Here is a 15,332-nt window from a genome sequence, read left to right on the forward strand (position 1 = left end):
TTATCAAGATTTCAGTACAAAAAAGTACCACTTTATAAAGTCTTTATTTTGGTCAGAAAGAGGGCACATAAACATCAGGAACATTGCTAAAATGCAGCCCAGGAACTGCAGAGGGGGAAAACGTTTAGGTTTCAATCTAAATTTCTGATGACAGGTTCCCTTTAATTGCGAAATGGGTTTCTATTTACACTATATGGAGAAGTGTGTGCACCCCAAATCCACCTCCAGGGCCTCCTCTGTCCTTCATATATGGTATATCTATCTATCTATATATATATATATATATATATATATATATATATATATGTGTCTATATCTATCTATCTATCTATCATATATATATCACAGTCATATGAAAAAGTTTGGGCACCCGTATTAATGTTAACCTTTTTTCTTTATAACAATTTGGGTTTTTGCAGCAGCTATTTCAGTTTCATATATCTAATAACTGATGGACTCAGTAATATTTCTGGATTGAAATGAGGTTTATTGTAATAACAGAAAATGTGCAATCCGCATTTAAACAAAATTTGACCGGTGCAAAAGTATGAGCACCACAACATAAAAGTGACATTAATATTTTGTAGATCCTCCTTTTGCAAAAATAACAGCCTCTAGTCGCTTCCTGTAGCTTTTAATGAGTTTCTGGATCCTGGATGAAGGTAGATTTGACCATTCCTGTTTACAAAACAATTCCAGTTCAGTTAAGTTTGATGGTCGCCGAGCATGGACCGCCGCTTCACATCATCCCACAGATGTTCAATGATATTCAGGTCTGGGGACTGGGATGGCCATTCCAGAACATTGTAATTGTTCCTCTGCATGAATGCCTGAGTAGATTTGGAGCGGTGTTTTGGATCATTGTCTTGCTGAAATATCCATCCCCTGCGTAACTTCAATTTCATCACTGATTCTTGCACATTGTTGTCAAGAATCTGCTGATACTGAGTTGAATCCATGCGACCCTCAACTTTAACAAGATTCCCAGTGCCGGCATTGGCCACACAGCCCCAAAGCATGATGGGACCTCCACCAAATTTTACTGTGGGTAGCAAGTGCTTTTCTTCGAATGCCGTGTTTTTTTGCCTCCATGCATAACGCCTTTTTGTATGACCAAACAACTCAATCTTTGTCTCATCAGTCCACAGGACCTTTTTCCAAAATGTAACTGGCTTGTCCAAATGTGCTTTTGCATACCTCAGGCGACTGTTTGTGGCATGCTTGCAGAAACGGCTTCTTTAGCATCACTCTCCCATACAGCTTCTCCTTGTGCAACGTGCGCTGTATTGGTGACCGATGCACATTGACACCATCTGCAGCAAGATGAAGCTGCAGGTCTTTGGAGGTGGTCTGTGGATTGTCCTTGACTGTTCTCACCATTCTTCTTCTCTGCCTTTCTGATATTTTTCTTGGCCTGCCACTTCTGGGCTTAACAAGAACTGTACCTGTGTTCTTCCATTTCCTTACTATGTTCCTCACAGTGGAAACTGACAGTTTAAATCTCTGAGACAACTTTTTGTACCTTCCCCTGAACAACTATGCTGAATAATCTTTGTTTTCAGATCATTTGGGAGTTGTTTTGAGGAGCCCATGATGCCCCTCTTCATAGGAGATTCAAATAGGAGAACAACTTGCAAGTGGCCACCTTAAATACCTTTTCTCATGATTGGATACACCTGCCTATGAAGTTCAAAGCTCAATGAGGGTAGAAAACCAATTTAGTGCTTTAGTAAGTCAGTAAAAAGGAGTTTGGAGTGTTCAAATCAAGAAATTGATAAGGGTGCCCATACTTATGCACCGGTCAAATTTTGTTTAAATGGGGATTGCACAGTTTCTGTTAGTACAATAAACCTCATTTCAATCCAGAAATATTACTCAGTCCATCAGTTATTAGATATATGAAACTGAAATAGCAAAAACCCAAATTGTTATAAAGAAAAAAGGTTATCATTAATAGGGGTGCCCAAACTATATATATATATATGTATGCCAATGTATGTAAAGTGCTGTGGAATTAACAGCGCTATATAAATGAAATGAATAAATATACATCCATAGATATTAACATAGAAGTAACCGCTCCTCTTTATCCAGAAGAGCATTTGTGAAGTCAGACCCTGATGTTGAGGGGAGGCCGGGCTCACAATCTCGATTATGGATGTTAGATGGGGCGGAGGTCCGGTATCTGCGTGGAGTCATGTTCTCCCCCCTCCATGTCTATATGGAGCTTGTGCAGTCATGGGGAACAAAGAAGTATCTTCTCCAAACTGTTTCCACAAAACTAAAGCTACAATCGTCCACAATGTCTTGTGTTGAAAATTAAGATTTCCCATCACTGGAGCTTAGAGTTTGTGGCCACCTCCTGATAACAGCATGGGGCACTATCCTCCTCCACCATCTGTACAGCGGGCACAATGCAGTCAGGGGGTGATGTTCTCCATCACCAAACCCAGACTCCTCCATCAGACGCAGATAGAGAAGTGCGATCCCTCACTGCACAGGACACGTCTCCTCCAGAGTTCAGTGGTGGCGGCTTTACACCGCTCCATCCAGTGCTCGGCATTGTGCTTGGTTATGTACGGCTGCTGCATACGTGACACATCTTCTCCAGAGTCCAGTGGTGGCGGCTCTACACCGCTTCATCCGACACCCAGCATTGATTGTGCTTGGTGATGTATGGTTGTATGCTGTGAACCGTGAACAACCTGTAACAACAAAGTTTGTTTATTCACCGGGCAGCCCTTCTTTGTATTTATTGTGGTATTATTGTAGTGTTTGGCAGATTACTTTACAGATCCTGCATCTTTTTGATCTTGCGAGCCACATTCAGCTCCTGTCCCCCTTCATAGAATTGTCACTTATAGCCCCCATTACCGGTTTAATGACAGACAGAGCTTTTCCCTAGAAATAACACCAAGACTTTATACTAAGATCCAGAGGTCCCCACACAGTATTCTCACAGCGAGCACTCCCACCACACTGCCACATCCAGCTTCCAGCACCTTATCTGGTGGGTAGTATCATCCTGTCTCCAGCTTACCTTATATAAATTATCTCCAAACCCCCAAGGTTTATATTAGTATCTAGCTGATCTTCTGTGCGGGACTACGCACATAATTGGCCGTCTGGAGACCGGCTTTTCATAGCTGTTTGCTAGATCTGGTGCTAAGGCACCTAGCTGGTAGACAGCTGTGAGCCGCACGTCGTGGGCCGGTGAGCCACCGGTTGGGGACCCCTACTTTACAGCAGCAATAAAATATTCCTATTCTCCATAGTGCAGAGATTGTAGGGAAATTTTACAGCTTTACAGGAAAACAAATCAAAAGCAGAAAAGAGTGGTAGAGGTGGCTACATTATCACCGGGCAGTCAGTATACGGCCTGTACACACTGGTAGACTATGTCCAGTACATACTTTTTCTATTCTTACATTTCACACTTTCTGAATATGTTTGTATAACTTGTGTTGTTTCTTTCCCAGCAATGTCAGGAGCTGTGCTCTTATTTCACTGGGCTGTTGGTGGACAGTCTTCAGAAATGCACTCGCCTCTCACTAGATTTTCTGAGAAGAAAGTTATTTCTTACAAGGTACGTATTGTTCCATCATAGCTTCAGTGTCACTACTGACATGTTCTGTGGCATATTGACATTGCATAGAATAGCTTCATGCTGAATGTTATAAACCTCACCACACTTCTTTGCCACTTTTAACATTTTCCTATTTGTTGGAGAATGTTGGTAAAACTTGTCCATCACGCTCCCTTTAACTGATTTGTAGAAATATGTTGGCACATTTTATTTGCACACATATAGCACAGCACCATGCAATGGATCCACTGTATTTCATACCCTGCACCCAGATTAGTATATGTTCTCCATTGTACATGAGGCTTTTCTTTATCGTTCCTTTGGGAGACCCAGACCATGGGTGTTTAGCTTCTGCCTCCGGAGGACACACAAAGTACTACACTTAAAAGTGTAGCTCCTCCCTCTGAGCTTATACACCCCCTGGTGAGCCAGTCCCAGCCAGTTTATCGCTTTGTGTTCAGGAGGCATACATCCACACATGCATTCTCATCTGATTTGTTTGATTTTTGGAAAGAGTTTGAAGAAAAGCGGGTCCACGTCTGGACTCCCGGCATGTCCCTTCTCGCCCCACTGTGTCGGCGGTGTTGTTAAGGTTTATTTCCAAGGCAGGAGCCTTACATGCCGCGCTCCTTCACCATCCCTCCTGGGCTCTGGCTTGAAGTGGGAGCCAGCACGGTCTCCATGCCTGGCAGGAGACCGGTCTCCATCCACAGCCCCTTGAGGATTCTGTTGGACCGGAGCACTCATCCCCAAGGACCTGGCCCTGCGTCTCAGCAGCTAAGTACCTGAGACGTTTATGTGTTGGGGGTCCCGGTTCTTTATTGTATGGGGAGAGTATGCTGAATGTGTTTATTTTGACATTTCCAGCGGGTTCTCTAGCTTTTGCCCGAGAACCGCGCCGATGGTCCCTGCGCGTCGGCCTCGCCGCCTAAATTTAGGCCCCGGCTTCGCCAGAGGCCTAGTTTCGTTTTCCTGCCCTCGCATGTCACTCATTCAGAGGGACAGGCACGGCTCCTCCCGGCGGCCGTTCTGCACAGGGGAGGGACACTCCCCACTGCTGGGGCGTACCTCCTCCCCTGCAGGTCTCTATAGCCCTCCAGTTCCCGCTCTCCTATAGGAACGCCCCCTAGTCCCGCCCCCTCTCTTCGCTCCGGCGGCCATTTCTCAGGCAGAGTTCACTCTGCGCTGGGACATCCTGCACTCTGCATCTCTGCTGAGGTGCTGTGCATTGGGGGACTGGGCTTCGGGATCTGGAGGGCACACAACTTCACGCCCAGCGGTCTGGTAAGCCACAGCCGGTCTCCGGTTGTGGACCTCTATATATTCTCCCTGGGGTTCATTCTCTGCAAAGCCCCCACTCCAGCAGCATGTCTCACACAAGGAGCAAGGCTCCAAAGCTTTATTCTGTATGCTCTGCATGTAAGCTCCTGCTGCCTGAGCCGAGCACTTATCCACATTGTGATGGTTGCTCTAACTTGGCGGTGCCACAGCCTGGAGTCTCACCCCCAGTGGTCTCTCAGGCTGCTGCTGCACCTGTGGCTGAACCCCCGGCCTGGGTAGAGTCCTTTTCTAGGTCCATATCCCAGTCATTTGCTGAGTCCATGGGACTTTTGTCCAGGACTTTGATGAATATGCATCAGCCCTCCTCACAGGGTGCCTCTAATACTCTTGACAGAGGATTCCTATCCTCTGACCTCCGTCCATCGGAGCTCACAGAGGATTCATCATCTGGTCCCAGACCCCGTCCTTCTAAGAGAAGGCGCAGGGTTTCCTCCCCCAGCTCTGTCTCAAGAGCTGACTCGCAAGATGAGGAGGATGCCCTCACGGGGGGCTCGGAGGCTATGTACCCCATCGATTTCTCTGAGGGTGACTCAGATCTTAGTGACTTGATTGCTTCTATTAATTCTGTACTGGATCTCAATCCGCCAGTCTCAGAGGAGCTACCCTCTTTTGCAGAAAAGCATCAGTTTACCTCGCCTAAGAGAGTAAACAGTGTGTTCTTTAACCACTCCAGTTTTCAGACCGCTGTGACCAAACCCAGAGCCTGTCCTGACAAACGCTTTCCAAAGCGTGGTTCTGATGACCGGTTTCCATTTCCACCTGAGGTGGTCAAGGAGTGGTCTCACTCCCCAAAGGTAGACCCTCCGGTGTCTAGGCTCTCAGCCCGGACCGTTGTGTCGGTGGCTGACGGCACCTCACTTAAGGATTCCACTGACCGTCAGATTGACCTTCTGGCCAAATCTGTGTGTGAAGCTGCGGGGGCCGCGTTTTCCCCGACTTTTGCAGCAGTGTGGGCTCTCAAAGCCATCTCTGCTTCTCTAGAGGAGATGCATTCCCTCACCAAGGAATCTATGCCTGAGATGGTTACCTTAACTTCTCAGGCTTCAGCTTTTTCATCTTATGCCATGTCTGCAATGCTAGAGGCTGCTCACCGCACTGCGGTGGCTTCAGCTAATTCTCTTGTTATCCGCAGGATCTTGTGGCTTCGAGAGTGGAAGGCAGATGCTTCTTCCAAGAAGTTTCTTGCTGGGCTCCCTTTTGCTGGTTCCCGGCTGTTCGGTGAACAGCTGGATGAAATTATTAAGGAAGTTACTGGCGGGAAGAGTACTTCCATGCCATAAACCAAGATCAGGAAACCCGCCCAGGGTAGGAATCAATCGAGGTTTCGTTCCTTTCGTTCCTCCAACTGGTCATTCTCTAAGCCTTGGCTCGTAACTCAGCCAAGGATCAGAAATCCAACTGGCGCCCAAAAGCGCGTCCGCAGAAGACCGCAGGAGGTTCTGCCACTAAGGCAGCCTCCTCATGACTCTCGGCCCGCTCCAGCCACGTCCTTAGTCGGTGGCAGGCTCTCCCACTTTGGCGACGCTTGGTTAAAGCAAGTCTCCGATCAGTGGGTGAGAAATATCATATCTCATGGCTACAGGATAGAATTTTCTTCCAGCCCGCCAAACAGATTTTTTCTCTCAACTCCCCCCTGCTCCAAGGCCGCCGCCTTCTCGCAGGCCGTGGCATCCTTGCAGGCAAACGGAGTGATTGTCCCAGTTCCCGCTCAGGAACGGTTCAGAGGTTTTTACTCAAACCTCTTCCTAGTTCCCAAAAAGGATGGTACCTTCCGGCCCATCCTGGATCTCAAGCTTCTCAACAAGCGTGTTCGGGTGCGGCATTTTCGCATGGAGTCTCTGCGATCAGTCATTGCCTCTATGACCCAAAGGGATTTCCTGGCGTCCATCGACATCAGAGATGCCTATCTACATGTGCCAATCGCAGTTTCACACCAGCGTTGGTTACGTTTTGCAATAGGAGAAGATCATTTTCAATTCGTGGCTCTCCCCTTCGGGTTGGCCACGGCCCCTCGGGTATTCACCAAGGTCATGGCGGCAGTGATTGCGGTCCTGCACCTCCAGGGGTTGGCAGTGCTTCCTTATCTGGACGACCTTCTGGTAAAGGGTCCATCCAGCGCAGACTGTCAGCGGAGTGTCTCGCTCACTCTCGCCACTCTAGCCCAATTCGGGTGGCTTGTCAATCTTCCCAAATCCACTCTGACTCCAACCCAGAGTCTCACGTACCTAGGGATGCAGTTTGAGACTTTGCCGGCACTTGTGAAGTTGCGTTTAATCAAACAGCAGTCTCTCCAGCTAGCGGTGCGCTCTCTCCTGAGGCCCCGCCGTTATACCCTCAGGCGCCTGATGCAGGTGCTGGGTCAAATGGTGGCGTCCATGGAGGCTGTTCCCTTTGCCCAGTTCCATCTGCGCCCTCTGCAGCTGGACATTCTCCGCTGTTGGGACAAGCGGCCTTCCTCCTTACATAGGTTAGTGGCTCTGTCGCCACGGACCAGGAGCTCTCTTCAGTGGTGGCTTCGGCCCCTCTCCCTGTCCCAAGGGCGCTCCTTCCTGACCCCGTCCTGGGTGATTCTCACCACGGATGCCAGCCTATCCGGCTGGGGAGCGGTATATCTCCACCACAGAGCACAGGGCACTTGGACTCCGTCCGAGTCAGCCCTTTCAATCAATGTGCTGGAAACCAGAGCTGTGCTTCTAGCTCTCCTAGCTTTTCACCACCTGTTGGCGGGCAGGCACATTTGAGTCCAGTCAGACAACGCGCCATCGGTTGCCTACATCAATCACCAAGGCGGGACACGCAGCCGCCTGGCAATGATGGAGGTACAACGCATCCTTCAATGGGCGGAGGACTCCAAGTCCACCATATCCGCAGTCCACATCCCAGGCGTGGAAAACTGGGAGGCAGATTATCTCAGCCGTCAATCCGTGGACGGTGGTGAGTGGTCCCTGCACCCGGCAGTGTTTCAGTCAATCTGCCGCAAATGGGGCACTCCGGACGTGGACCTAATGGCATCCCGCCACAACAACAAGGTTTCGGTTTACGTGGCTCGCTCCCACGATCCTCAGGCCTTCGCCGCGGACGCTCTGGTTCAAGACTGGTCCCAGTTTCGTCTGTCCTACGTGTTTCCCCCTCTAGCTGTCTTGCCCAGAGTCCTGCGCAAGATCAGAATGGAGGGCCGTCGAGTCATCCTCATTGCACCGGACTGGCCCAGGCGAGCTTGGTATCTGGACCTGCTCCAACTGTCCGTAGAGATGCCGTGGCATCTTCCGGACCGTCCAGACCTACTCTCGCAAGGTCCGTTTTTCCGCCCGAATTCCTCGGCACTCAAATTGACGGCGTGGCTCTTGAGTCCTGGATTTTGACGGCTTCTGGTATTCCTCCTGAAGTCATCTCCACTATGACTCGGGCCCGTAAGTCTTCCTCCGCCAAGATCTATCACAGGACTTGGAAGATTTTCCTGTCCTGGTGTCGCTCTTCCGGCCATCCTCCTTGGCCATTCTCCTTGCCGACCCTTCTGTCTTTTTTACAGTCCGGTCTGCAGCTAGGACTGTCCCTCAACTCTCTCAAGGGACAAGTCTCAGCTCTATCAATGCTGTTCCAGCGGCGTCTCGCCCGGCTGGCTCAGGTCCGCGCCTTCATGCAAGGCGCGTCTCACATCATTCCGCCTTATTGGCGGCCCTTGGATCCCTGGGACCTTAACTTGGTCCTCACGGTATTGCAGAAACCCCCTTTTGAGCCCCTTAGGGAGGTTTCTTTGTATCGTCTTTCTCAAAAAGTGCCCTTTCTAGTTGCCATAACTTCTCTCAGGAGAGTCTCTGATTTGGCTGCGGTCTCCTCGGAGTCACCTTTTTTGTTTTTTTCACCAGGACAAGGTGGTTCTCCGTCCGACTCCGGACTTTCTTCCTAAGGTGGTCTCTCCCTTCCACCTTAACCAGGACATTTCCTTGCCTTCCTTCTGTCCGGCTCCTGTTAATCGCTTTGAAAAAGCGCTGCATACTCTAGATCTGGTGCGTGCTCTCCGGATTTATGTGTCTCGCACCGCTGCGCTTAGGTGGTGCACCTCTCTTTTTGTGCTAACCACTGGGCGGCGCAAGGGTCTCCCTGCTTCTAAGCCGACCTTGGCCCGTTGGATTAGATCGACCATTTCGGACGCCTACCAGAGTACTCAGGTGCCTCCCCCGCCGGGGATCAAAGCACACTCGACCAGAGCTGTCGGTGCCTCTTGGGCTTTTAGGCACCAGGCTACGGCTCAACAAGTCTGTCAGGCTGCCACTTGGACTAGCCTGCATACCTTTTCGAAGCACTACCAAGTGCATGCTCATGCTTCGGCAGATGCGAGCTTGGGTAGACGCATCCTTCAGGCGGCTGTCGCCCACTTGTGAAGTTAGGTTCCGCCTACTTCTTAGTTTTTTCTGTTTATTCCCACCCAGGGACAGCTTTGGAACGTCCCATGGTCTGGGTCTCCCAAAGGAACGATAAAGAAAAAGAGAATTTTGTTTACTTACCGTAAATTCTTTTTCTTATAGTTCCGTATTGGGAGACCCAGCACCCTCCCTGTTGCCGGTTGGCAATTTTCTTGTTCCGTGTGTTATCACTGGCTGTTGTCGTGGATAGAGTCTCCGGTTGTTCCGGTTCTTGCTCGGTTCTACTTGTGGGTGGCTATTCTCCTTCAGCTTTTGCACTAAACTGGCTGGGACTGGCTCACCAGGGGGTGTATAAGCTCAGAGGGAGGAGCTACACTTTTAAGTGTAGTACTTTGTGTGTCCTCCGGAGGCAGAAGCTAAACACCCATGGTCTGGGTCTCCCAAGACGGAACTATAAGAAAAAGAATTTACGGTAAGTAAACAAAATTCTCTTTTTTTCACATATGCTATGGAGAAATCAGGTGACAGGATCTCCTAGACTGGCCTTCAGGCTAGGGGGACCCTAGCTATCCCTGTTCCCAGAGTTACCTTTGAAGGTGAGGATGGCTGAGCCGCCTTCCTGACCAGCTCTGATCTTATACCCCTCCCACCCCAGGGCAGGATCGGGACAGTAGTATGATTAAACTAACATAAATAGACAAACAGGGGAAACTAAAACTCTTATCTTACAGCACGCTCACACAGAGCTATAAGACAATAAGGTAAAGGGGAAAATAAGAGCAGGGAGGAATCAACAACACAACGGGAGAACTCCACAACCATTCAAGCACCACACAATACAATCACCAGGAGGACTGGGATGCAACAGCACACAGCCCAACACAGCAATAATCTATAGTCGGCGTAGGAAGACTGAATCCACCCTTTTAAAAAGGTAGGGCGCAAATGTGAGAGCATTCCAACAACATGTGGTCCCAAAGGGAACCAGCGTGCTAGCAGAGGTTAACTCTTGCTAGCCTTACCATTAATGAGCACAGAGCTGGTTGACGCCTGAGCCTGCCTGTGTAACTCAGAAACACCAAAGAAACCGGAGAATGGAAGGTCAGATTCTGTGGTGTGAACAGTGTCTAATGCCGCCATGACACTCGCAGAGCTGTGAGCAAAACTCTGTGTAACCGTTTCTGTGAGTTGCTCTTTGTAGGAGTTTAATCATCCATCTTTGTTTCACAAGATTTTTGCTTATTGTCTGTCAGCAAACACCAATATAAAGAAAGGCATTATTTATCTAAATGACCTTTTAATTACTGGTTGTGCTTTGTTGCTGCCTCACTAAACCCCCCCCAGTAATGTAGAGGTTAAGTGCTATGACGTCCACACTCAGGGCTCAGCCTCATCCCTGCAGTTATCACTAAAGAGATAGCAAACAACAGAAATATACTTCAAATATTAGTAAAGGAAAGTTATATGTAGAATTACAATATCAGTAATAATAAAAGTAGAACTAGACTTTATATTAGTTCTGGTCGCTCTTTGTGATATTAGCAGCCGGTAGATTCATAGCTTTCACCATATCTTATTGTCTGACATCTGTTTAGTGCCCCATCAGAACGATGTGACGATGCCTTCCTTGTTACAGACGTTCACCTGCTCACGGATGACATTGTGAGTATGTTTTCTGCACACTATAGATTATAGTGATGGATAATTCTGCACACTATAGATAATACTGCTGGATAATTCTGCACACTATAGCTAATACTGGTGGATAATTCTGCACAGAATAGATAATATTGATGGATAAGTCTGCACACATTGTTGCAGATTCACCAATCTAATTGAACCAGCGTTCTGAAATTCTGACACATGTGAAGTCCATTTTTTCCCTTCAATCACCAAGAAAATGTGGCTTAAAAAGCAAAACAAAGGCTGGTCTAAACATAGCAAAGAAAGAGGTGCTGAGGAGTGAGAGTGGATCAGCCTTCCCTGGTGCCGCAGTGATAGAATACATCACAACACAGGAACACTCTTACTTAGTAGCCACATTGCATTATAGGGTCCTGGGTTATGATGCACTTACAGTGCCTACAAGTAGTCTTCAACCCCCTGCAGATTTAGCAGGTTTACACATTCGGAATTAACTTGGCATTGTGACATTTGGACTGTAGATCAGCCTGGAAGTGTGAAATGCAGCAAAAAAGAATGTTATTTCTTTTTTTTTTTTTTTTTTTTTTTTAAATTGAGAAAAGTTTATTCAGAGGGTCATTTATTATTCAACCCCTCAAACCACCAGAATTCTGTTTGGTTCCCCTAAAGTATTAAGAAGTATTTCAGGCACAAAGAACAATGAGGTTCACATGTTTGGATTCATTATCTCTTTTTCCAGCCTCTTCTGACTAATTAAAACCCTCCCCAAACTTGTGAACAGCACTCATACATGGTCAACATGGGAAAGACAAAGGAGCATTCCAAGGCCATCAGAGACAAGATCGTGGAGGGTCACAAGGCTGGCAAGGGGTACAAAACCCTTTCCAAGGAGTTGGGCCTACCTGTCTCCACTGTTGGGAGCATCATCCGGAAGTGGAAGGCTTATGGAACTACTGTTAGCCTTCCACGGCCTGGACAGCCTTTGAAAGTTTCCTCCCGTGCCGAGGCCAGGCTTGTCCGAAGAGTCAAGGCTAACCCAAGGACAACAAGGAAGGAGCTCCGGGAAGATCTCATGGAAGTGGGGACATTGGTTTCAGTCAATACCATAAGTAACGTACTCCACCGCAATGGTCTCCGTTCCAGACGAGCCCGTAAGGTACCTTTACTTTCAAAGCGTCATGTCAAGGCTCGTCTACAGTTTGCTCATGATCACTTGGAGGATTCTGAGACAGACTGGTTCAAGGTTCTCTGGTCTGATGAGACCAAGATCGAGATCTTTGGTGCCAACCACACACGTGACGTTTGGAGACTGGATGGCACTGCATACGACCCCAAAAATACCATCCCTACAGTCAAGCATGGTGGTGGCAGCATCATGCTGTGGGGCTGTTTCTCAGCCAAGGGGCCTGGCCATCTGGTCCGCATCCATGGGAAGATGGATAGCACGGCCTACCTGGAGATTTTGGCCAAGAACTGTTGGGGGAGACCTCCCGGTCTCTCAGGGTCACGGAGGTGAATTTCAAATCAGAACTGCGCAGATGTATATGAATCAGGAAAATGACCACACAGAGAAACGTGTCTCTATTTGGGAGAAGTGGATGCCTTCTGCCAGTGTATTCAAAAGCATAACATTTTATATAGCTTTTTGGACAGTCCTGTAAAACAACATTCCTTTAAGGCATTCAGGTGTGTCTGGGAAGAGAGGAAAGTCTATTCAAGAATATTGCTTAATCATGAGTCTAACCGGTTTTCCAAGACTGGAAGAAGACATTGAAGAATGTCACTTTACTAATTTATGAGACTGCAAACTCATTACTTAGCCCTAAGCATAGTTGGTTTACGTTTACAATCCTTGCAACATTTCATTCAGGTATATGTAAAAAGCAATACATAAAACATAGAAAATACAGATTAATCTTATTATAATATAATATCATACTGGACAAACGATTCATAGCCTAGACCTTCACAGTCCCCCCTTAATAAGATTATCTGTCTACTTACTCCGTGAGGGCTACCCAGAGACTACAGTGTCTTATAGATATGGTATATAGGTGCGTGCTATCATGCTCTTTCCTAGCATCTTCACCTCAGTTCCCACAGAGGGGATCCGGGCCCCATGGTGCCCTTCTATAACAACCTGCTAAGTTTGACTTTGAGTTGTTGAGCTTTGATGGTAACCATTGTGTCAGATTTGGAGGGGGCTACTGGTGTATGTAATACTGAAGAGAAGGTTGCCATGGCTATAGCCTCGTTTGTCCCCTTTTTACAAATCTTCTTACAGCAAGGCAAAATACAGTAAACAATAATTATAGCAAAAAAACAACACTAGAAGGGTTATAATCCCTATATGAATTAGTATCCCTTTCAGAGAGGTCATCCAACTAAACCAGTCACCCCAAGGATTGGTTACCCCTGAATTTTCTTTCAATTCTTTAGTTAGGGAATTTAATTGTTTCAGGGCCTGGGTAACCTTACCATATGGGCCTGTTTCATCTGGGACATAAGTACAACAGGCCTCTCCTATCATTGCACAGACACCTCCTTTTTCTGCTAATAGCATATCCAGAGCCATCCGGTTCTGGTTGGCCAGCAGAGTAGTCTGACCCAACTGAGTAGCTAACCCAGTTAAGGCGTTCCTGAAGTAATTAACAAATCTCTGTTGATTATAATAGAGATAATTGATCCATGCAACATTCTTATTCACAGTAATAATGGGAAGTAAGGACTTAAATCCTGCTGCTACTTCATCTCTGGCCTTATTCTCATCTGGGACCCCCCTTGGGACTCCAATTACATCAATATATACATGGGGGTCTTCCAATAGGTCATTGTTTGACACAGTTCTACGGGGCCTGGTTCTACCTTGGTTACTTGTTCTTATCTGCTCAAAGGTAACTCCATGATTTACAGGGCTTATTAGGATCGGCATTAACACTTTCATTAGGGCACATTATCCTGACCAAGGAAGTTTGAGTCTAGATCTTATCTTGAGGTTAGCACATAACAAAACAACATTTGCTACACGTTGTCTGTGGTCTTTTCCAGATGTTAAATGAGAAGGAGGATACTTGGTTGGTGCTAGTCCTGTCGAGGGCCGACTCGTGAACCTTGGTGATCTGCTCTTGATAAAGATCCAAAGCTTGATGAGGCTTCATGTGAACAGTTTGAGGCGTTGACTCAGAGAAGCCTTCTGAGATAATGGGTGGAATGGCAGCCGCTCTCTGCTTCAGTTGTTTTAGGTCCATTGGTTTCTGAGGCGAGGATCTTAACTCGCGTGTCACTGCCAGTGCTCAGCAGACTAGGCCGGGGAGACATCAGCCTGGTGGGATGGGCTCTCCCAAAACTTTTCCCAGGATTAGAGGGTTAACAGCTGGCATTTTGTATTAAGGCAAATCAACGAATATATTTATATATGTGTTAGAAGAAAACAAAAGCATTCATATATATGTATATTGGGCTACATCGACTAAACTACATATAGGGGTCTGTGAAATGGCTGAATTAAGTATTTCAGGTTACTCAATTCTTATGGTGCCAGTCCCCCCTAAAGACTTATTTCTGCCATTTCCGAGTACTAAGGGTACTGTGTTCCCTTAGGAAGAGAGGGAAAGAGATCTGTTGGGAAAACCTGCCTGACTGAACGTTGAGGCATGGGCGGAGAGGGGAAAGGGTTTTCTTCACCGGTTTGAGACTAAAGACTCCTAGACGAGTCCTCACCCTTTGTAGTTGGACTTTCCCATGTCTCAAGGTTCTCTAAGTCCTCTTTTCTACGTATTTTGGCAATGATGGTCTGACACTGTACAGGTCTTTTAAAAAGGATAAATACAAGCAAGACGCTCAGTGTAGCTTCGGTGGGCCGACCCTTCTGCAATGCGACGTGTGAATCCATGTTGCCCTGCCGTCGTGCTTATTGACATGTCTGTGGCTGGATGGCTCATTCTCGCTTGTCCTTTTAGGATCAATCAGTCCCCTGACTGAAGACCACGTGCTCCTGACACTGATTTAAAATCTGGAATTGGAGAATACACCTGTTTATCACACTATTTAGTCAATCATATAAAAAAATTGTACATGCCTGTGATAAACCAAAAAAATATCTTACAAATAGACCTGTTTATCACGAAAAGAAGTTTCCACCTTTCTATAAAAATATACACTTTCTTTACTTCTGTAAACCCATTTTTTTCATACCACCTTCATCATGTGCTTTTCAGCAATAACGTCGCTTTCTGCACTGGAATGATTCTGACCAAACCTGGAAAGAAATTTACACAACACGCACAAACTCACATAAACCTACTCATGGTAGATGTATATGACTAATCTGCAATCACCGGAGCAGTATAGCGGATGAGGGGAGTGTTTCTACGAGGTCTTTTTAGTTTCTCTACTTT

General features: G+C 47.1%; 1 protein-coding gene across 1 annotated transcript in view; it reads left to right on the forward strand.

Moving 5' to 3' along the window:
* Positions 1-15,332, forward strand: part of DNAH8 (dynein axonemal heavy chain 8) — a 593,387-nt gene that overhangs the window by 218,403 nt on the left and 359,652 nt on the right. The window contains exons 22-23 of the mRNA XM_075338922.1: positions 3,480-3,586; positions 10,887-10,953. Of these exons, the coding sequence (XP_075195037.1) occupies positions 3,480-3,586; positions 10,887-10,953 (174 nt within the window). The remainder of the gene's footprint in view (positions 1-3,479; positions 3,587-10,886; positions 10,954-15,332) is intronic.

Source organism: Anomaloglossus baeobatrachus, chromosome 3 (genome assembly GCF_048569485.1).
Source record: "Anomaloglossus baeobatrachus isolate aAnoBae1 chromosome 3, aAnoBae1.hap1, whole genome shotgun sequence".
Taxonomy (NCBI): Eukaryota; Metazoa; Chordata; class Amphibia; order Anura; family Aromobatidae; genus Anomaloglossus; species Anomaloglossus baeobatrachus.